The 23,402-nt window shown below is 58.6% G+C and overlaps 1 protein-coding gene across 3 annotated transcripts in view; it reads right to left on the bottom strand.

The window, feature by feature from the left end:
* Positions 1-23,402, bottom strand: part of PRDM15 (PR/SET domain 15) — a 58,691-nt gene that overhangs the window by 33,188 nt on the left and 2,101 nt on the right. The window contains exons 1-6 of one of the 3 annotated variants that reach the window (XM_039245499.1): positions 23,350-23,398; positions 8,835-8,880; positions 8,260-8,353; positions 6,207-6,360; positions 5,143-5,395; positions 1,018-1,119 (exon numbers count right to left, since the gene is read on the bottom strand). In XM_039245499.1, the coding sequence (XP_039101430.1) occupies positions 1,018-1,119; positions 5,143-5,395; positions 6,207-6,360; positions 8,260-8,353; positions 8,835-8,871 (640 nt within the window). In that variant the 5' untranslated portion in view covers positions 8,872-8,880; positions 23,350-23,398. Of the gene's footprint in view, positions 1-1,017; positions 1,120-5,142; positions 5,396-6,206; positions 6,361-8,259; positions 8,354-8,834; positions 8,881-23,011; positions 23,050-23,349; positions 23,399-23,402 lie in introns of those variants that run through there. The other 2 variants (XM_039245500.1, XM_039245498.1) reach the window with 2 other exon arrangements.

Below are 23,402 nucleotides of genomic sequence, written 5' to 3'. Positions count from 1 at the left end.
GCCGTGGGAGCGTGTCCCGTGACTCTCCCTAGATGCTGACGTTACAGGCAACGTTCATCTTTACACTCACTTGTATTCTTTAACGGTTACGATGAATTCATAATACAATTACTGAGAAACGTGGCCTCTAAAGAGAAGTAGTTCAGCTCACGGGACACAAAACTGTCTTTATTTTTATTTTTTTATTTATTTATCTATCTATTTATTTATTTTAAATAGTCTATTGTCAAAAACGGTCTTTAAAACACAGCACAAAACCCCTTGTGCCCCTCTCTCAACTCAGGAAAGCCCCCCAAGCACTCGCAGAAGAGAGAACTCCAAAAGCACAGGGAACAGGCAGGGAGGGCACGGGGTTCGAGCACTGACAAGGTCTGCATGCGGAGGTACGCGTGGCTCAGGCCGGGGGGCAGCGAGGAGGGGCGGGGCGGCCACCGGACACGAGGGGCCCGACATTCCAGCGACCGAGGGCGCCTGGGCCACGGCTGGGCCGAGGCCGGTTCTCCCCATCGCAAATCTCCACTGGCTGGGCCCAGGCCTCCAGCGGGAAGCGGGCATTACTTCTCGGGCTGTCCCGTGTTTAGGGCCATCTGGGCCAGCGGGTGCCCTCAAGGAGCGGGGTCGTGGGAGGGAAAAAGCAAAAAGCAAACACAGCGTCACGTGCTGCGTGTCGTAGGAAGGCGGGGCACCTGGGCCACGCAGTGAGGCCACCACGAGCCCACCTGGCGGCCAACTGGCGGGCAGACTGGACAGAACAGAGGCTAACCGCCCCCAGGCGCATGACGGAAACAGCAAGGCCAAGGGTAACAGCGGGCGCGCAGGAGGTCCCGGGAGGAGGGCTGGGGGGGGGCTCCCACGCGTTCGGCTCTGGGGACGCGGCTGGGGTCCACACAGAGGCGCAGGGGTTAGCTGCTCACATCCTGCTGGCCGCGCGTCACCACCTATCCACAGGGACGGCGTGGAAGGGACAGCACAGCGGTCGTGCCCGCCCCCGCCCCCCAGGGGCCCGCCAGCGCTTACCGTTCAGGAGCTGCAGCTCCAGGAAGGTGGCAGAACACACCTTGCACACCCACTGGCTGGGCTCCGACTCCCCTGCGGCGCTGCCTCCTGGGCTCCCTGCAGCTTCAAACAGCAGGGGACAGGGTGACACACAGCAGCTCGTGTCCCTGGGCCAGGGCCACAGGGGACGGGGACGGCTGCACACCCCCACCCCTGCTGTGGGGGCGACAACAGCCCCCCCCCCTCGGTGCTTTCAACGTTCCAGGCTTGGCGGCCAATCCCAGGGCTTTGCGTGTGTGGACTCCTGTGGTCCCCGTGGGTGTCCCCGTTTCACAGGGGAGGAGACAGAGCACAGAGAGGGGGAGTCGGAGCACCCCATGCAGGCCCATCACCGATCACAGAAACGGGACTTTCTCCAAGAAGCCAGACCAGTGAGACCAGACGTATCCCTCACAAGACCCAGAAGAAAACACACCCTACAGGTGGGACGGAGCCCCTCCAGCTCTGGCTCCCACGGGAGACGGCGGGGCCTGAAACAGGCGCCCAGCGTGGCCCCCCCGCGCGGCCGCACCTGCAACACAACTTCCTGGGACAACACCAGCGCTCTGAAAACACAGCGTGTCTGGGGTGCCGGCCACGTGTGGCTGCCGCCCCTGTGAACTCAAGTGTTCAGTTCTGTTTAATCTGCGCTGGAATTTCAGCGGCTGCTTCTCAGGGCAGGTGGCCGCTGGGCTGGCCCCCCTCCCTCTTCACCCCCCAAAGAAGTCTGGGGAGGGTTCCCGGTACAGGGGAGACCCTGGCTGTGAGGAGGGGACTGCGGCCTCCTTTGTGATAATATTCCTAACGCTCCTGTGGGACCTCAAAGTAGGGGACGCTCTAAAGGAGCCTCCATTCGCGGCACCGTCGGGCAGCCACCAGGGCTGCCTGGGCCACGAGCCCTCGCCACCACCACCACTCGGCCACTGCACATCACGACCTATCACGGCACTCCGGGGCCACTCATTCAGCGAATTCCTGGGTTCTTGGGAAAAATCACCCAGAACTGCGACTGCGCCTGCACTGGGTACCAGGACACAGCACGCCTCTTTCTGTATCAAAAATGGGCAACGAGGTTGCAAAGAAGGAAAGCAAAAGGCAACTGCTCGTGTGTACTGTGTGTCCCACAGAAACAAGGAGGGAAAGCATGACAGTGACACTGAAACAGATGGAGCCCCCAGGGCGGATGCGGGGCAGCAGCGTGGGGGAGGGGGCAGCTGGGTCCCCACGATCCCCGCCACCAACGATCCCCGCCAGCCGGTCCTGTGTTCTCCCTCCTGCCTGTGAGCCCCCAGTGAAGACCAGCAGGATGAGATGGCAGAAGAACGGGAGCCAGAGCCGCTAGGTGTCTGACTCTCCATCTCAGCACAGGTTCGTGGGTTCGAGCCCTGCATCGGGCTCTGTGCTGGGCATGGAGACTGCCTGGGTTTCTCACTCTCTCTCTCTCTGCCCTTCCCCTGCCCTATCTCTGAAAATAAATTAAAAAAAAAAAGACAAGGGGGCGTGTGGGTGGCTCACTTTATTGAGCAGCCAACTTCAGCTCAGGTCATGATCTCACAGTTTGTGAGTTCAAGCTCCACATCTGGCTCTGTGCTGACAAGCCTGCTGGCACAGAGCTGGCTTCATAAATCCTCTGTCCCCTCTCCCTGCCCGTCCTCTGCTTGCATTCTCCCAAAAATAAACATACATTAAAAAGAAGAAGGCGGCCTGGTGAGTCAGAAGCCCACTCGGAAACGAGAGCACATGATGCCGCCTCACGCAGCCAGGCCTCGCCTGTGTGCAAGCGCAGGGCTTCTCTGAAGAGCAGACACGGCGCAGGCACGGGGTCAGGGGTGGCTGCCGGTCGCCAGGGCCCCGAGCGCAGAGCCAGCAAGCACTTGGGCGGTGAGGGTACAGCTCACCTGCGGCGTGGCTCACACACCTGCATGCCGCTGTCAAAACTCGGAGCTGTGCACCAAAAACTGCTGTTTTCATGTGTGTAAACGATACGTCAGCCGTGCTGGTTTCTCCTACGTACCATGAGATGTCAGTCAAAAATGCCAGACCTGCTGAAACGGTGACTTGGAATCATTTCCCAAATGTGAGCAAATGTGCTTATCCTTTATCTTTCTCATTACATGAACAGTTTGGAAAATCTGATGACAGCTTCCGGTGACAAGAGCTGAGGTGAGCCCCTCACGCCCACCCGGTTAGACCCACACGCTCCCTGGGCTGCCGTCAACGGTCCCCAGGCCCCGGTCTGTGCACAGAAGAGCGACCAACCGTGCTGTGAGCTCCAGAAAAATGAGAAAAGTAAATCTACTACCAGGACAAAGAACAGTCAGCCTTTGTTTTTTAGAGTGTGTCTGCCCCTCTGACTGACTTGACTCCGGGTGTAGACGGTGGCTCTACTGTCTACAAATTGGCCGATTTCTAGAACAAAGACACATCCTGAAGCAAACCTGAGACAGAATGTACCTGGTGAGTCTTTGCAATCCTGTCACCGAGAAAGACTGAATAATTTCTGGGAAGACAGCTCTTTGTGTGCTGGCCCCCAGCACAATTCTTCTAGAACGTACCGTGGTCTCTCAGGCCCATTCACCGTGCTCGGCCCCAAGGTACGGCAATGGCCACAAAAGGCCCCTTCCCTCCACTACGCTGCAGAGGCCCCGAGGGTGTGCAGAGAGAGGCCTCAGTGCCCGGAAGGAGAGCTCACGCCCTCTCCCCACCCATCGGACCTGGGCAATCGGAACCATGCAGGCGACCAGCTTCCTGTACATTCCAGGCCCATCTCCACAGGTCTCGGCACCCACGCCAGCGTCTGAGAATCAGGCAGTGCTGGGGTCCCAACAAGGCTTCCGCCGGGTGGGGCATCAGAACTCGCACCCAGGACGGCCCGGGGCCCCGGGCACTCAGGGCTGGAGCAGGGTGCCAGGAGCGGACCCCCAGGGGAGGGGCTGGCGGGACGTGGGAGTGGCGGCCCTGTCACTGATTCACCCCAGGCACCACGCATGATGGTGGGCTTTATGCGTCCTCTGGGGAGCTCCCCGTGCCGCCTGAGCAAAGCAGTCACTCAGCAGGTGTAAGAGATAAGGACCCCACCTGAGCAACCCCTAACGGTGGTCAAGAACTTTCAGGACGTTTCTTTGAAATACCTGCTTGCCGCTCCCCCCGAAACGAGGAGTGAAAAACCATCAAAGGCACTGCCACGGCGCAGGGAGCCTGGGCGGGTGATTTGCTTGTCTGAATCAAACACCCCGTTGGGGGACCGCGCCTCCCAGCGGACGCTGGCGTGATCACCGTCGTGTCGCGCGCCCTCAGTAGGAACACGCGGGGACGGAGCACAGTCACCCCAGAGTCCCCAGTGAGGGCGGCTGGGACACAATGAGGCAGCGGCTGTCTGCTGGACGCAGGCCGGGCTCATGTCATCCAACCGCACCTTCTCAGTCTCATTGCACAGGCCAAACCCGTGGTGTGTCGGCGGCGACCTCGCGTGGTCTCCGGCTGCACCACGAGGACTCGCAACGGGGCAGGATGGACGGAAGCTCCAGGGGCCCCCTTCACGAAGCGACGCCTCATTCCCTGGGGCAGCAGGACACAAGCTTGGGGATGCCGGGCTCGGGCAAATCACACACACACCCCTCGCGAGGTCGCTCTTGGAACACGCGTGCACGCACTCACACAGGCACACACATGTGAGCACACACGCCTGCACGCACACACCCCAAATCTGGAGGGGGCTGCCATGAGGTTGACAGATTCCGGGTCTGAAGCCTGACTCCTGCACCCCCACAGCGTGGCTCAGGGCAGGTCCCCTAACCTCTCTGTGCTCCGTTTCCACTGCTCCAAAACGGAGACAATCGCCCCCACTCGCAGCACGGTGGGGAGAAGTCCCAGCCTGTGGTCCCTAGTGCCTGGATTTCCCAGGGAGAACGTTCCACCCGCTGGTGCCTGGCCGACGGGCGGGCCCAGACAGCGAACAAGCAGAACAGGGGCCCCAACGACGTGGGGTCAAGAGCAGCCCCCTCTGCTCCCCACGCCCCGCCCGCACGGCTCCTCCGCAACCACCGGGCACCTGCGTGCAGCCAGGGGCCTGGTGCCCGGCGGCGAGGCCCGGTGGGCAGCGCGTACCATGGGCGCCGGCGCACGCCTGCTTCAGCATGGGCTTGTCCATCTTCTTGGCGTAAAAGGCCGCGTACCAGACGCGCAGCTCAGCGCCGGGGGGGATGTCCCTGGAGGTGGTGAAGTAGACGTCGTCGCCGTGCTGGTAGGCGGTCAGGTTCTGGTGCTCGGGCCCCGCGGCCGGCCGCACCAGCATCATCCAGTTACAGTCGTCCTCGCTGGACGTGTCGAAGCACACGGGGTGCCCGTCCTTCTGGAACACCTGGGGGGGGGCACGGCCACCGAGGGGCCAGGAAAGGAACTGTTATCCGCCCGTCTGCAGGTCAGCGTGTGCGTGTGTGGTGGCGGGAGGGTGCTGCGCTGGGGGCCAGATCAGGCCCCGCACAGAACCTGCTGCTGGGGCCACCGGGGACCCGAGACCTATGCCCAGAGCAGACGGGAACTGGGGCACGCTGGGCCCATTCATGGCGCGGGCATGCAGCCGGACACCCAGTTCTACTCTGTCTGCAAGTGGTCATAATGACGTGAGTCCCATTCCTGGGCCAGGTGGCCACTGGGATGCTGCAGTTCCAGTCCCGACCACATGTCACCAGGTCACCCGAGGTCCACTCCTGGCCCAGACATCACTGGGACACCCAAGTGCTCTACCTGCTCCAGGTGCCCCCCGGACACCTGAAATGTGCACGTGGCCCAGCTGGGGAGGGAATGCGTACGCCCCGGACGGGCACCCGGCCCTGTTACCAGTGTGTCAGGTAACGTCGGTCAGTCCTACCAAGCGGCACGCGCGCCTGGAACAGCACGGAGGCTGGCGGATGGGAGCAGGGGAAGAAAGCTGAATGATCTGAAGCTCGGAGCTGACGGCTCGGAGCCTGCTTGGGATTCTCTCCCCCTGTCTCTGCCCCTCCCCACCTTTCAAAAATAAACATTTAAAAAGGAATCAAACTAAAATGAGAAAGCGAAACAGTGTGTTGGAGGTAAGCACAACGACGATCTTTAAGGCTGTGAGGATGCTTAGGGTCACGGACCTCGCGGGCTGGCGGGTGCCACTCCTTCCTGCGCCATCACCCCAGTACCTTCAGCGGAAAAGCAGACTCCTTCTCCCATTTGGCAACTCTCCTCGACTCAAATGGACCAAACTGCGTTCGCTTGACGAGCTGAGTTACGGCAAACACTCCCTCGGCCCCGTCTTCTAGCCGCCGGATCTCCAGGTTGGAGGGAAGGGATGATCTGGAAACGGAACAGGAGGCCCTCGGTCCCCGAGCACTGCTGACTGAGGACAGCCACTCGCACTGGGGACAGGTGATTAAGATGGCCTAACACTCGCCCACGCTGAGACACCGTCCGCAAGGTGGGTAAGGAGCTTGCTACCATGGACAGAGGCAGCGAAGGCCACCCAGCTCTTTAAGAGCCCGAAGCCACTGGAGAGTCCCCCAGGGCCCGAACAAGACCAGCCCACAGCACACGTGGATGGGGGGGTGGGTGGCATTCACTAAGGGATGTGTTGGAAATCCCCACCCAGAGACAAGCCACCATGACCACGTCACGCGTGTGGGCTGCGATGGGCCAACGGAGACAAAGGGCACCAGCTCTCCCCGCCCCCCACTCCTCCCCCCGCCCCCCGCAGAGCCACACAGCCCAGGGTGGGGGGAGCTCTGTGCTGACACCACGAGGAAGGGAAAGTGCCACGCATTCCACGGACCAGAAAAGGGTTTCCCTTAGGTTGAATGGGCCAGTTTCACCGAGAATGTTTTCACTAAACTGAGAATGTTAAGAATGGGGCGCGGGAAGAGGAAGGCCTGTGGGCTGGGGCCCCAGCACGGGCCAAGGCTTGGGCAAGGCCGACCCACGTCCAGGAGCGGCTCAGACGCCAGGGTGCCGGGACGGCAGCCCCCTCACGGGAATGGGCAGGAGGCCGGGCCACAGAGCAGCGACCCCTCATGGAGGGCTCCCACTGTGGGGCAGGAAGCTGCTACTAGACTTTCATGAGCAACAGGCGACCTGTGCAAGTTTTTGGGGAGAGCCCACCAGATCTCCACGTCAGGCAGCACTGCAGAGAAGTTAAGTCACAGTGAGAAAAAGTAAATACGGAGGCTAGGAAAACCAGCTGGGAAGCTTCTAGAAACAACACCGAGATAGTAACAGAATCCTGACCACACGCCAGCAGGGGGTATATTACTCTGTCCATGTTGCAGACAAGGCCGCTGAGGGACAGAGAAGAGAGGGCCTTGTCCCAGCTCAACCGGCTGCAGGCCCGGGCGGGGGGGCGGGCTGTCCCTTGGAGCCCATGCTCTGGCCCGCCGGGCGACACGGCCCCCACACAGTTGTGGGATGGCAGAGCCACTATGCCCTCTGGGTCTGCCACAGCTCTTCTAGGAGCGCTGACGGCTCTGCCTCATCACCCGCACCCTCCGCAGCCCAGCCTGCCCACGGCGGGCACCGTCAGACGGCAGGCTGAGATCTGGGCCACGGGGAAGCCTGCAGCCACAGCCCATCGCTTCCTCAGCTGCCTTGCTGTGTCTCGGGCGGCTCGGCCCCTGGGAGCGCTGAACTAGACCAAGACCTTCAATCTGGAGCCCTCGAGACGTGCCCAGGCCGGTGAACAGGTGGGGTGCGGGGTGAGTAGTGCCGGGGCGGGTAGGGGGGAAGCAGGGAAGCTCCACGCCGGGGCCCTCCCCCTGCACATCTCGGCATCCGGCTGTTCACTCACACCCCTTATCATGTCCTTGAATAAACCGGAAACAGTGAGGGTTTCCCAGGGTTCTGTGCGCCGTGCTGGCCATGTAGAAGGAAGACTCTGAGGAGGAGGCCGTAGGGGCCTGCTGTCTGCAGCATCGTCACAAGGACACAGGACAGCCCGGGGTTCGCGGCTGGCGTCTGGAGTGGGGGTGGGGCGGCCCTGTGGGGCTGTGCCCTGAGCCTGGGGGGTCCCCTGCTGTCTCCGCCCGGCCTGTGTCAGAGCTGAACCCCACTGGGGTCCGAGAACTGCTTGGTCGTGTGCGGGGTCCCCCACGCAGGACCTGGGTCCGGGACCCTCCAGGACCTCCCCTTCCTGCAGACGCTGAGCTGGCATTCACGCAACGCTGTTTGACAGGAAGGGCTGTGACAGCAGCTCGAGGTGGCACTCACCTTGCCCTGCTTAACACAAAGGAGTCTTTGACCATGACCACGGGGCCCAGCTCAGGACATTCGGAGTCGTGGTACTGGCTACAGTCCTCACACCCTGCAACAGACACCGAGCGTCAGGGGACACCGCAGGCCCCCCGCCCCAGGGGGACCGACAGGGCTCTCCCTCAATGTGAACACGGTGCAAACACAGGTGGCCCCCAAGGAAAAGACCTCGCTCTGTGGCACACTTCAAAGTACGCAGCCACCTCTCTGGCGACAAGTGACAAGATCTACCAAGGAACGAGTCAATGAAAATTCACCAATTTAACCCGCTTACTAGACATCTTACGTGCCGTGAACGTCTTTTCCGAATCGAGAGCCACCTCCTGCAAAGGGCCCTTGGCCCAAAGTTCCGAGAAAGGTGACCCTTTCAAAGCCACACGCCCCTGCGGATTTCTCACGCAATAAACTGTGTCCCGTAGAGCGAGCAAAGTCACTTCCACCCAAACGGCAGCAGCTTTTCCACAGCATGTTAACAAAACGTGGATGTGGCTTTGCCCAGACAGCTAGTGTGGTGCCCCCCATGGGCTACTTACAGATGAACATGATCTCCTCACTGCCATCCTCTGCCATGTCTGACACCTGTTGCGGAAACAAGGGCCGGTTGTTAATGATGAGCTTCATTCCAAAGCAACGTTCAGAGACCATTCCTGTCAAAGGTTCCTTGAACTTGTGCGGGGACCTTACGTTGGGCTTTAAAGACACCAAGCAGCGGGGTCCCCTCTACTGTGATAGGCTGGGGGCTTAGAGAGGTTTCCCTATCTATAATAATATGTTTTAATAAAAGCAATCGATTGAAATGGTCTCTAGACTAGGAAGTCTTTCTGAATTCGGACTTTTTCATCTTTTTATATTAGCCACTAAAAGGATCACCATTTTTAAGAGCCAGTTTCCCACTGTCACCTCCATTTCTCTTTCCTCCCTCACTGGACTGTGAATTCCTCAAAGGCAATCACGTCTAGTACAAGCTCCGTCTTCCTTCGGCTGCTAACAGGTGTCTGGCAGCCAGGCCCAGCCACCGGCAACACAGAGAAGGCAGGACGACAGTGCCCCAGCCCCCAGAGACCGGTCACTTCTGTTTTCTGTGGAGCGTGTGAGGTCAGACAGCGGGCGTGAGGCCTCCCACTTATTTGAGGGATGATCTGGACACGTTGATTCTAGGACCCGGATCCTCTGGTCTATAAAATGGAAGACAAAACTGCCCCTCACTGAAAGACCTGCACTCTGAAAACTACGAACCACGATGATGAAAGAGATTGAAGAAATCACAAATGGGACATTCCACGCTCACACGCTGCAAGAACAAGCCCTGTTAAAACATCTACACAGCCCGAAGCCGTCTACACATTCAATCATTCCTATCAAAATACCACCAGCATTTTTCACAGAACTAGAACAAACAATCCTAAAACGTGTAGGGAACCATAAAACCGTCCCAAATGGCCAGGGCAAGCTTGAAAAAGGAAAACTAAACACTGGAGGTACCACAATCCCAGATTTCAAGACATATGACGGAGTGGTGGTGATCAGGACTGTACAAAAGTAGACACCACAGATCAACGGAATGGAAGAGAAAGCCCAAAAACAAACCCACCATCACAGGGTCAACTAGTCTTCAACAAAGCAGGAGAGAACATCCAGGGGGAAAAAGTCAGCCTCTTCAACAAATGGTGCTGGGAAATTGGACAGCAACATGCAAAAGAATGAAACTGGACCACCTTCTTACACCACACACAAAAATAAACTCAAAATGGATGAAAAACATAAATATGAGAGCCGAAACCATAAAAATCTAGAAACGAGCACAGGCCATAATGTCTCTGACATTGGCCATAGCAACACTTTTCTAGATGTGTCTCCTGAGGCAAGGGAAACAAAAGCAAAAATAAACTCCTGGGACTACATCAAAACAAAAAGCTTCTGCACAGCAAAGGAAACAGACAACAAAACTAAAAGGCAACCTGCAGAATGGGAAAAGATATCCAATAAAGGGTTAGTATCCAAAATGTATAAAGAACTGATATAACCCAACACTCAAAAAACCAAGTAATCCGATTGGGATGCCTGTGGGGCTCAGTCAGTTAAGTGTCCAACTTCAGCTCAGGTCATGACCTCACAGTTCGTGGGTTCTAGCCCCGCGTCGGGCTCTGTGCTGACAGCTCAGAGCCTGGAGCCTGCCTCAGATTCTGTGTCTCCCTCTCTCTCTGTTTTTCCCCCTCTCACACTGTTTCTGTGTCTCTCAAAAATAAATAAATGTTAAAAAATTTTTTTAAACAATAGTCCAATTAAAAAATGGGCAAACTATGTGAACAGACATTTCTCCAAAGAAGACATCCAGAGACCACCAAAAGACATATGAAAAGATGCTCACCATCACTCATCAACAGGGAAATGCAAATCAAAACCACAGTGCAGTATCACCTCACACCTGCAAGGCCGGCGAAAATAAAAAACACAAGAAACAACAGGTGTTGGTGAGGATTTGGGGAAAAAAGGAACCCTTGTGCACTGTTGGTGGGAACGCAAACTGGTGCGGCCACTGTGGAAAACAGCATGGAAGTGCCTCAAAAAATTAAAAATAGAACTACCCTATGATCCAGTAATTCCACTACTGGGTATTTACCCAAAGGATACAAAATACTAATTCGAAGGGATACACATCCCGAGGTTAACTGCAGTATTATCTATAATAACCAACACACGGAAGCAACCCAAGTGTCCACTGAGTGATGAACAGATAAAGATGTGGTATATACATGTGTATATGTGAACATTTATATGTATGTATACACGTATATATATTCACACACACACAATGGAATATTAACCATAAGAAGAATGGAATCTTGCTATGTGTGATGAAACAAATGGATCTAGAGACTATATATAATACTACTAAGTAGAAAAAGTCAGAGAAAAACAAATACCATATGATTTCACTTGTACGTGGAATTTAAGAAACAAAATGAACAAAGAAAAAAATAGACAAACCAAAACACAGACTCCTAACTACAGACAGCAAACTGACGGCCACCAGAGGGGGGAGGTAGGGGTGGGAAACAGGGGACAGGGATTTAAGAGCACACTTTTAGCATGAGGAGCCTGTGAATGGACAGAACTGCTGAATCACTAGACCGTACGGGTGAAACTAATATAACATGTATGTTAACTACACCGGAGTGAAAGTTAGAAAAAAATTTTTTTCAATGCTTCCATCAGAGTTCAAGGAAAACATCTTTAAAAAATAAATGTTTATTTATTTATTTTGAGGGGAGGAAGAGGCAGGGAAAGAGAGAAGCCCAAGCAGGCTCTGCACTGCCAGCACAGAGCCCGACTCGGGGCTTGAACCACACACCTTGAGATCATAAGCTGAGCCGAAATCACTAGTCGGATGCTCAAATGACTGAGCCACCCAGGCTCCCCTGAAATAAATTTTTAAAAATGCACACCTCACACAGTTTTGGGGGAGCAGAGAGCACCCTACACCCAGCATGCATGAGACATACAAATTCCTCTCCGCTCCCACTCCGCCATTAAGCCAACCTGGCACATCCTTCCCGCACCCCACCTCTTGGGTGGGCCCCTCTGTGCTGGCTAGGCTCCTTTTTGGGAAAGTACGCAGGCTGGCACCTCCCGAATGCTCCTGTTACGTGGCCTCTGCCCCGTTTCTATCCCCAGCACCTTGAAGAATGAACCGCAGAGAGTGCAAAGTCCACGTGAAAACTCAGATTCACCAATCCCACGTGTGCTTGAGCTGAGAAGAGAATTACGAACTTCGCTGTGGCAGAGGAAGCCCACGACGGGGAAACAAGGCACAGAAACGGGACTTCCAACTTGCCTTTAAGGGGCCAAGGGTCAATAACCAGGGCGTTTATGTTTCCCAAACAGAGCCCTGTATTTTCTCTTCCCGGGAGCACCCATTCAGGTGAAAAGGTGTCTCCGTGGCCCGAGCAAGTTTAACCCAGGGCTTCCTGGCTGATGGGTGCCAGGGATGTGGTCGGGGGCCCATCTGGCACAGGGACAGCAGCTGCTCACCGAGCGGAAGGGGAGGAGGGACGAAGAGGCGGGAGAAACACAAGGAAATGTGCGTTAACGAGTTCTGGGAGCGCCCTGGGAGCCTGACAGCCCCGTGTCCCGCCAGCGCGACCCTTCCACCTGCCGCTCTGGCCACAGCGGAGAGGGCCCTGCAGAGGCTGCTCCGAGCTACAGGGTCGCGGCGGGCAGAACACGGGGTCCCCACAGAACCTGTCAGAGTCGGGGTGCACAGACCAGGTGCCTCTCTCGGGTCTTCCTTGTAGATGCCTGGCTAGGTCCGCTGAGCCCCGGGGGGCGGCCTCTGTTCTGCACTCCTCAAGGGAGGTCTCCTGTCCCCTAAGTGTCCCCATACGACCATACCTGCTGGGACAGAATCCCCGCCGACTCGGTTTTAGCAATGGCCGCAGGGAGAGAATGAGAGCGGGCAGGAAACATCGGGAGGTTTTAGCCTTTTAACATCACTGAAACGCTCGAGGCCTCGAGTTCCCGGAAAGAGCATCCGTGATTAGTAACATCTGGTCCCTGAAACACGGCCCCTAAAACAGTTCTTTAAAGCCAAGAAAGCAGGTCACAGTCACTGGACGGTCAGTCAGGCCTGAAGCAAGCCGTGCTCTCTTGGCAGAATCCGCTTAGAGCGCAGAACGTTCCTCTATACCTTGTCCCAGGAAGTCCAGTGTCCAGACGCCCCGAGCGTGTAAGAAACCCCAGAACAGGGACTTGTAGATCGTGTTTTAGGGAAAATGACCAGAGACCCTGAGTGTGAGCTCTGGCCCCTGTAGGCACCAATCGCGGGAAAACTCACCTTAGGCCCGTGAGTCTCCCAGTGTGGTCCCCCGGACCGGCCGACAGCAGCCCCCGCAGCCCCTGGGAACTCCTCCGAAGTGCAAATTCTCGGGCCCGGCCCCGGCCCTGCTGAGGCAGACTCCCGGGGCGGGTCGTCGCGCAAACCTCCAGCTTATTCCGACGCACCTCACGTCTGAGCGCCTCGAATCTTTCTAGCACATATACCACCCCTACTACGCGAACCGACGGACCACGGCGGACCACCGGCACGCAGCAGCGGGAAGCCAAAGTTACAACGTCAGGTGGGCTCAGACCAGGACTACCTGCATGTAAGCCTGCTTAAGGGTCTCTCTCTCTTCCCCGCTGCCCCTCACTCGATTGGCCGCCTGGGTCACGTCCATTCACTGTCCTCCCTCGCCCTCCCTGAGCTGCTCTGCCCCACAGCGTCCCAGTCTTGGCTCTCCAGGGGCCCAGCCCCCACCCCTTCTCACCTCACCCCTGGCAGGACCCCTGCCTAGGCAGCCACAGCCGTGCGTGCGTGCGGGTAACTCCTGGGAGACCCACGCGGCTTTCCAGCTGCCCACCCACATCTTCACCTGGAGGCCACAAGCAGCAGACATGCCGCCACCCAGCCTCTGACCCGGACCGCAGCGCCCCTGCCCTCAGACACCGGGTCCCACGCTGACTCCAGAGCCCCTGCCCTCAGACACTGGGTCCCACCCCGCCCCGCAGCGCCCCTGCTCTCAGACACCGGGTCCCACCTCGCCCCGCAGCACCCCTGCCCCCAGACACCGGGTTCCACCCCGCCCCCCAGCAGCCCTGCCCTGGGTCCAACGGTTCCAGGGACGCTGCCTGCAGCCCCCACGCCCTCCCTTGGTCATGTCGCCCCCACTGGAGGGCTGTGAGGACCTCCAGGAGGCCCTCCTCTCCCACCCTGGCACGCCAAACCCTTGTCCCCACAGAGGGGGCCTCCAGAACTTGAACCCAGTCGTGAACGTGTCAGCCTGAACACTGACGGCTCCCCACTGCCCCCGGGGCAAACCCAAGCCCACCAGCCTCCTCTGCCCACCTCGCCCTCGCTCACCCTCTTGGGCCACGGTGGCCTCCATTTAGTCCCCAGAAACTCAAGCTCCTTCCTGCCTCCAGGCCTCCCGCACGCTGTTCCCTGTGCCTGGAACTTCTCCCCGCTCAGCCGCTGGCTGGGACCTCCTCACCCTTCACGTCTTAGCTTAACGGGCACGTCGTCGGGGAGGGTTTTCCCGGTGCAGCTGTCCAGATTTAGGCCTGTGACACTCCCCAAAAGCACCTGCAATTTTCCTTCACCGCGCTCTTGGCCACTGGGGTCACCTGTGTGTGTTGCCTACCCGGCGGCAGGAGCCACCAGCCTCGCTCAGCCCCGCACAGGCCAGGCACGCGGTGAGCTGACAGCTGCTAACAGAACTGGCCACATCTCCGGGGCGTCCCTGCGTCCCTGTCCCCAGCTACGGACCAGGTCCCCTCCGGGGGCACGGCCTGCCTCTTCGGTCTGCTTCTCTGAGCCTCCGGCCCAGCGCGAGTCCTGCCCTTCCGAGTCAGAGCCCGGGCTCGCCTTCCAGACACCTTCCTCCCCGTCAACGACTCTCCCTCCCGAGACCCCAAGATAAAGTCGGCCCCACCCATGAAACCGTCATCTCAAGCTGTCACAAGTCAGGGACAATGTTTGGGGATTTTTTTTTTTTTATCAGATTTCCAACAGACCTTGATGCTGATCTTCCCACCCACCCCCTCCTCCTCTGGACTGTGTGCACCGCACGCGGCAGACGGCAGAGTCTGCAAAGCTCCTGGCCGCGTTCCTCGGGACCTCCTGGTGAGCAAGAGCTGCTTGAAAAGGTTCAGAGGCTTCATCTGTAAAACTTACGCCAGCAAGTTCAGAAGACAGTCTGGGGAGACTGCGAGACCCTGCGTGACCTCAGCAGGATGTGCGAGCAGACGCTCTCTAAAGAGATCACTTAAAATACGCGCCTGACTCTCATGGGTCCCTCGCCCAGGCGGGAATCGCACAGTATTTGTCCCTCTGTGTCTGGCTCATGTCACTCATGAGGTCCTCAAGGCTCAGCCCTCGGTCCAGCAGCGGTCAGGATGCCCTTCCCCTTTAAGCCTGAAGGCAATTCCCTGCACCGACAGGCTGCGTTTTGCTTGTCCCTTCATCCGCCAAGGGACACTTGGGGCCCCACCCCTAGGCCACTGGGAACAGCGCTGCCGTGAGCGTGGGTGCACACGTGTCTCTCCCAGTCCCTGCCTTCGGTCCTTCCGGGTGCAGGCGGGAGGTGGGGCTGCCGGATCGCACGGGAAGCGAAGTGTGTTCCGCGCCGAGGGCCACAGCCCCGCCTCCCGGACGGCCGCACCGTTTTCTGTCCCGGCAGTGGTGCCCGAGGCTGCCGACCGCCCCCCCCACCCCCGCGTCCCCCGTCCACCCGCCACACGCTCTGCTAGCACGGTCCCCGTCCCGGTGGACATGAGGCGGAGAAGGATGCTCTTTCACCGTGACCTGCAGAAGCACCGGCTTAGAAACAGCAGCCGGCGTTGCAGCATCACAGGAGGAAAACATCACAATCTTCAGACACACGCAGCTAAAAATAACTCAGGGGAAGAGGCGTTTTCAGGGAGGCTGTTGACGTAAGCGTGAAATGAAGATTATGTCTCGTTTGCTGGCTTGGCTGGGCCCTCCCTGTCCCTCCTGGGACCACTTCGGCGGCAGGAGACGGATCCGGGAGCAAGCTGATGGCGTCCTGGGGGCCCACTACCGGCCCGGACGAGTTGCCAGTCATTTCAGCGTCCACGGCAGCACCCTCCGGCACGGACTGACGCCCCCCCCCCCAGTATGCCAGGAGGTGTTTGTGTCACTTCTTGAAAGAATTATAGAAACACAGGAAATTTCTAAAAGAGCCCAGGGGGGCCCCGATCACCCATGACTTGGCTGCATCTTACGTAACCACGGATAACGTCACAAGCCCTACCCAGCGCTGCGGGCTGTCAACGCCAGAAGAGTCAGGTGCGATCTGTGCAGCCGCCCTCGCCACCAGGATGCGGGAGGCCTGCTCCGCTACAGCGGAGACCTCGCCAGTGCGCGCGCCCCCTCCCGCCCCCTCCCCCCCACCATCCCTCACCCTGGCAAGCACGAGTCCCTTCTCCACGTCTGTCATGTTGTCACTTGAAGGACGTCGTGTAGATGGAATCCTACAGGATGGGACCTCTGGAGACTGGCCTTTGTCTTCACTCAGCAAAACGCCCTTGAGGTCCATCAGGCGGTCACACGGACCGAGGGCGTCCCTTTCCACTGCTGGGTGACACCCTGTGGTGCATGACACTGCTGGTTTAACCATCCGCTCCCCGGGTGGCCCCCGTCTGGGGCTGTTACCCATCGAGCTGCTCTGAACAATGGCGCACAGGTTTTCTGCAGACACGGCCGTCACTTCTCCAGGGTAAACGCCCCGGCGCACAGCGAGTCAGGCCGGGTCGCCCACGAAGTGGATGCTCTGTTTGCTGAGAAGTTGCCGCGACGGCCACGTACGAGAGGCCAGTTTGTCAGCATCCTCACGGGCACGGGGGCTGTCACAGGTTTTGTGTTAGCTGCTCTCACGGGCACAGGCTGCCACCTCACTGCGGTTTCACCGCGCCTCCCCGACGGCGATGGGAGGGGACACCCCTCCAACATGCCAGTTCGCCGTCTGTGGCTCCTCAGGAAAGCGTTCTGCACGTCCTCCGCCCATTTTCTCGGATCGTCTGGGTGGGTTGGTCGGCTGGTTGCTACTGTTGTGTTCTGAAGACCCCGGTGTATCTAGATCCTTCGTCAGGCACGTGGCTTGCAAGCCCGTCCTCCCTCCCGATAGCACTGCTTTTCACCCCCCTGCCGATGCGTTCTCTGCAGAATGAGGGGTTCCATCCGGGCCGAGGGCCCCTCCTGACTTTCCATTCTGTGGATTATACCTTGGTGCCGTGTCTGACCCCCGTGCGCCCAGCCCCGGGCCCCCACACCTCCTCCTAGGTTTCTTAGGAAAGTCTTACGGTTTTGCATGTTAAAGCGTATTAAGCAATTTGAGTTCTTTTTTTTTTTTTTTTATCAGACATGAGGTCAAGGTTCGTTCTGCCTGCAGACAAGCAACTGACTCAGCACTGCTGAGCTGGCTTGCACCTGCACCCCGAACCAGCGGCCCCATCTGTGTGGTTCCGAGTCTGGGCTCTCTCTTCTGCCCTCCCCACCACCACCCTCTGCGTCTGTCCCTCGGCCACCACCGCACTCGGTGGGCAGCGGTCAACCCCGTCTTCGTCACCACAGCTTGGAGCCAGTCTTACAATACGGTAGAGCGTTTCCTCTCACGTGACTGTTGTTCAGAATAGTCTAAGCCATTCTCGTCGTCTTTACTTTCTATATGAATTCGGCAACAACCTTGCCTTTATCTACGAGAAATCTTGCTGGGGTTCACGTGTTTACCTGTAATAACATTTTAGCTCACAGCATCTATCCAAGATATTACCATTTCCATAGGTAATTAATACAGAAATAACGAATGAGGTTTTTTTCCACACGTCTTGGAAACCCTGTGTGTGATTTATACATACATCACCTACCCCGCCTGTACTCACGTCGGCCATGTCGAGTGCTCAGCCCTGGTCTAGATGCCCAGGGGATTTTTTTTAAGCCAGAAAGACATTTTCCCACAGGGCATAGACCCCGTGAAAATATTAAAAACATGAAGGGAAAAAAAATCACAGAAAGGAGAAAGGAAACAATCACTTGACAAACATGTGCTGCAGAACAGTCCTGAAAGATGGTCTAGGGGGGACCGTAGGGCAGTAGTAGGCCAGCAGAGAGGGACTTTGTAGCTAATAAGTTTGTGAGACACTGCAGATTCCCATTCTGGAGTCCTGATACAATGGCCCTGAGAAGTCCTGCAATGAGAATCTGCTGGAATGTGTTTACCCCACAGCGTCTGAACCTATTTGGGCAGGAACGCTTCTGCACAAAGTTTCACATGCTAGAGAACCTCACAGAGCACAGAGCACGGACTGGGTGCGTCAGTTCGAGGGAAGGGCCTGGTCCTGCGGTGGGGCGCAGATGCAGGGGACCAAGCTGTGAGTCTGGCTCTGCCCACACTGGATGCTAGACACCTCGTGTTTGGTATTTCCCCTCTGCAGTGCTCGGTTTCCTCATCTGCACAAGGAGCCCCCTTCTGGTCTGCACAGGTATGATCCTAGAATCCTAGCTCATGGTTCGAATCCCATAAAGCGGTGGCTCTGGCACTTTCCATGGGACAATCCTCCCCCTTCCCAGCTATGACTTTGCTCCGTGTCTGTTTTTCAGAAGCAAGCGCCTTCAAGTGCCAGAGAGAGGCAGCACGATGCAGCACTCACGCCTCCCTGCTTAGCTCACGCTCAGGAACTTGGTGTGGATGATTCTGGAAACTGGTTAAAACCTCCGGTTCTTTCCCGTCTCCTTCCCCACCACCCATGACCCTCTGCTCCAGCCCAATTCAGTGATCTCCCCAGGCCCCGGGAGCTTTCATTTTGGATCCATCCCTGAGTCTCCTGCCCCCGCACTCCCACCAGCCCCCCTGCCTCGCCTCGCCTCTGCCGGGTCCGGTGCCTCTCCCCCCTCCCCCGCGTGTGCTCCCTCTGTGCCAGCACCCTTTCGCCAGCCCCAGGCGGTCACTGTTGATGGCGTGCCCTCTCTCCCTGCTGCGGGGGACACACCATGAAGACAAAGATTGAGTGTGACAGGCCACCGCCCGGCCCGGGGCCCAGTGGCCACCTGGGGGACGTCGGGTCGCCTAGAGACTGCTAGGGCCCCTGACCCGCCGCCTGGCTCCCCTCCGGAGTCTGCAGGCTGCCAGTGTTTCCTGAAAGCAGACGCGGGGAGCCCAGCGGCCCTGCCTGCACGTCTCGAAATGGGACAGACACAGAACACGGGCCTGTGCTGCGGCCACGGGGGACCAGGTCAGTGGGCGCCCAACTTCAAGACGGGCCCAGCCCCCCGACACGTACCCTGCCTCCAGACATGGGCCACGGGCCATGGGCCGTGGGGGCAGGAGGGCACGTGAGCGGCGTGGCATGTGCCCAGACGAGCCACAGGATGCGAACCGGCCCGGCCGGGCTCCAGCCACCTCCCAGGGCAGGGCGCCAGGTCCCTTCCACCGGCTCCTCTCTCTTCCTCAGCCAAGGTACCTTCTCCCCCATGAGAGGGAACAGCCACACACACGTGCTGTGGAAGCTGGAAGGCAGCCCCTCCACGCCCCCGCGGCCCGGCCCGGCCCGCCGCCCAGTGGGCCTCCGCCCAGTCTCTGCGGCAGCTCCTTCCGCGTCTGGGGTAACAGGCTTCCACTGAGGCCCCGACGGTCAGCTGTGGGGGCTGCACCCTCAGCTCCTGCTGCCGGCGGCGAACGGGGAGCTCGTCCACTCTCTTCCCTCCCCTCTTCCCCTGGCATAACTCTGCTTAAATCAGAGAATGTGATGTAACGACTCTGAAAATACTGACTGCTCGCGCAAATTTATTATCGTTACATTTCTCGTGGAACCTGTGTAAAGGGTGATGATCTCCTTTTTCATAGTTCCCTGCTTCCTGTTATTTGTATGTGCTTTGGGGCTGGATGTGCGGGTTAGAGCTTGTGTGATGTTTCCTGGGGCCGCGCTGCTGTCTGTGTGGCTCCCGTGTCCTGTTTCCTGTGGGTCCTGTGTGGTTGTCTAGGTGCAGATTCTGTTGTGTGTTGTTCTGTTGGTCTTGTGTAGCTGTTTGCCTGTACTTTCTATCGTGTTGTATCTGCTGTTTGTGTCCGTTTTATACTGTTTTGTGTAGGTCTCGTTTGTGTGCAGATGTTGCTGTGTGCTGCTCTGTAGGCCCGCCATGTCGCCGGGGGTAGACTCCGCCGCGTGTAGACCCGATAGGCGCCCTCACGTTCGGACCTCCAGCCTCCAGATTTTCGTGTGTTATGTCTTTTATAACTTCTGTTTTCTCTTCCTGAGCCCCTTAGTTTCATCAAAGACAACAACTACCTTTCCGATGCTCACGTTTGGTTTTTAAGAGGATTTCTGAGCAAAGAGGGGAGAGAGAGGTCTGCGCTCTGCCGCCCTAACAGTGGAAACTGAGGTAGGGCTGACTTTCTCACGCTGGTTAGAGCTCTGATGGACGGAGACACGGGAGAGTGGGGCCCGCTTCTTAATAATGGGTCTTGGGGGACATTTTCAAACTGGGGCCCTTGGGGCGTCGGTGATGACAAGAACCTCATGGTTTCTCAGGGGAAGGAGGGGGAGCCCCGTGGAGAGCAAAGTGGCACAGAACAGGGTCCCCGAAGCCCGGCGTGCCGGGGAGAGGGCCCAGGGGCCGTGCGGACACTGAGAACACAGAATCGTCCGATGGGGCGGCCTGGTGAGAGCAAGGATTCTGACAACCTCCGTACTAATGTTACACCTGTTTTTCGCCACAAGCAAAGGCAAACCTACTAGAACTAATGAGCACATACATTTTTAAATTCACTTAAAGCCAGAGGCCGTGAGTCACAGAACAGCGGGACCGCTCCTCCGTGACAGGCGGGTCCTGCAGGCACAGGCGAGGAGGAAGGGACGCTCCCGCCACACGGCCCCGAGCCCTCTCCCCGCATGAGTCACGATGTAGGGGCCCCCGACCCACAGGGGGTTTGCCCGGGCTGCATCGAGGGCAGGTGCCCTGACGGTACACGCACTACGTCAGCGCTCGCAGCCAGAGCCGGGGCTCAGGTCGCGTGGAGCGTCGGGAACAAGCCAGACGAAGCCAGGAAGACGAGGCACAGGTTGGGCAGAGAAAGGCATCATCTCAGAGAGAACCAAGTCTCGACCCTATGCAAGTTCGTGGCAATCTGACCCTGTGGGCGCAGGAAGGCTCGGCGGAGGCTCCACAGCTGGATTTCTTCGGGCTTGATGAGGGAGAGAGGCCCCAGGGCTCCCGCCAGGGCCCCGAGCTGCGTCCGCCTTGGCCTCCCAGGGCTCCTCCTTGGACAGCTTCCAGCCTCCGTGACCCCTTCTGGTTCCTCGTTCCGAAAACCCTCTCCCTCCATCTGTCAAACTCCTACGTGATCTTTAAGGCCCCCTCCTAAGGGCCCCTCCTCCCCAGCTCTGTCCTGGCCACAGCTGTCCCGCCCCATGCAGGCCCGCCACACCCCCTTTTCCAGGCCACCGGCACCTTCCTCACCGCGCACCTCTCTCCGCAGCAGGTTACAGCCCTGCAGCCTCAAACTGAGCTCACTCTAGAACAAAACTGTTTTCCTTCATGTCACCTCCCCATGACCTCTAAAGCCCCATTTCTCCTCCTTTTGTTTTATAAAAAAAAAAAAATTTAACGTTTATTCATTTTTGAGGGACAGAGAAAGACAGAGTGAGAGTAGGGGAGGGGCAGAGAGAGGGAGACACAGAATCCGAAGCAGCTCCAGGCTCTGAGCTGTCAGCACAGAGCCCGATGCGGGGCTCAAACCCACGAACCGTGAGATCATGACCTGAGCTGAAGTCGGACGCCTGACCGACTGAGCCCCCCGGGTGCCCCCCTCTTTCTTCCTATTGCAAGACTCCCAGGAAGAAGTCTGTCGGCTTCCTCGCCTACCTTTCTCCCTTGAATGGAGGATTCACTCCCAGGGCTCCACCGAAGCCCTCCGGCAGCCCTGGCCTCGCTCTCCAGCCTGCTGAGCCCAGCCCTCCATCAGCAGAGGCGCCGGGTGGCAGCCCTCAGGCTGTCCCTTCCCGTGGACACTCCCGGTCTTCCCCGCGTCCCCGGGGGCGCCTTCCTAAGCCCCTTTGCCTTCCTGTCCCCTGCCCAAAGCCGCCTCCGTGGGGTAACCTGGGCTGCCCCTTGGTCCCCTCTCCCGCTGACCCAGCACCTGCCCCCGCGTCACCTCCCGTGCCCGTGTCCCCAGTCTGGTCCGCGGCGCCGACCCCACTGACTTCCTTGCTGACAGCCCTGCACTTAAGCTCACAGCTCACACCGCTCGTCCCTAGTTTTAACAGCTGCAAGGGGCGCAATTTCCAGCATATCATAAACACTGGCTTCTTAAAATAAAACTGTCAGGTCCTTGCTCTAAGCACGTCCGCTGGAATCTACACACGGCAGTGTGATCTGCACAGCCATCTGTTTACCACACGCACGAACAAGTCCCCTCAACCGTCAGGAAGTTCGCGGCACTTCTGCATCTGTGGCCGCCGCTCCCCTCGCTGCGGGCGTGCGAGCCACAGCCTCGGTTACGGACCTGAGCTGGGCGGGACTCCACGGGCCACGTGCAGGCATGCGCGGGGCAGTGTGCACGCAGCCCACACCGGGCCTGATCCGCTCGGACCACAGGCTGTGATCGCGCCTTCCGGGCCGGGCCAGCGCCGCACTGACTGGAACCCCCCCGGCCCCCACAAGGGGATGGCACGCGTCTGATGAACAGTCATCTAAGAAAGAAGCCATGTTTGACGAGGCACATGGGCCTTTTCCCCAGTAGGGTCGCCCGCCACGGACCTGTGTTCAGATCCATTCCTAGGCTTCAGTTCTCTAAGTGTGGGTGCAGGAGCCTCGTTCCACAGATGAGTGACCGGGGACGGACAGCTCTGCAGAGCAGCGTCTCCCACGGCCACCGTCCCACCCAAGAGCCCGCCACCCCGACCACACAAGGAGGCCACGTTCCTCCTGCCGCAAACCTCCCTCTTGCACACAGTGAGGCCACTCCCCCGACACCCGCCTGTCTGGGGGGATCCCTGGCCTGCTGTCTCCTGTGCTGTGAGCAGGCAGACCCCTCCCCTCCCCCCCGTCCCAGCCAGGGTCTCTCCCACCCAGAGGGAGAGGGGCGGTTTGAAGATGCCCCTGTCTGCGGGCCCGGATTCCCCCGATCACCACCCCCTCCTCCCGGGCCCCACACACCTGTCACCTGCACCTCGGTAAACTGCACCTCCTAACCTGCCACACGTTTCTCAACCAAGCCTGCGGCAAGGCCTCCTGGCTCTAGAAATACACTTTGTCCTACTTCCTCATTTCCCTCCCGCCTCCGCCCTGCTGGTAATGGAATCCTGTAGGGACCCGGGTCCCCCACGTGGCAGCCACAGACACGGATCTTGTCCCACCCCCGCCGAAGCCCTCCGTGGCGTCCGCCTGGCACTCAGGAGGAGTGGCCGGCAGCCCGGGCTCCCTCCCCTCGGCCGCACCGCCTCACTCATCCCCGAGCAGGCGAAGCTCGCTCCACACCGGGGCCTCACGCTCACCCCAGACTTCCCTGGGCACCTCACGGCACTGGCCTCAGATGTCCCCTGCTCAG

The sequence above is a fragment of the Hyaena hyaena genome, unplaced genomic scaffold (assembly GCF_003009895.1).
Source record: "Hyaena hyaena isolate Hyena2069 unplaced genomic scaffold, ASM300989v1 scaffold_254, whole genome shotgun sequence".
Taxonomy (NCBI): domain Eukaryota; kingdom Metazoa; phylum Chordata; class Mammalia; order Carnivora; family Hyaenidae; genus Hyaena; species Hyaena hyaena.
This window is presented reverse-complemented; position numbering and strand designations above follow the sequence as displayed.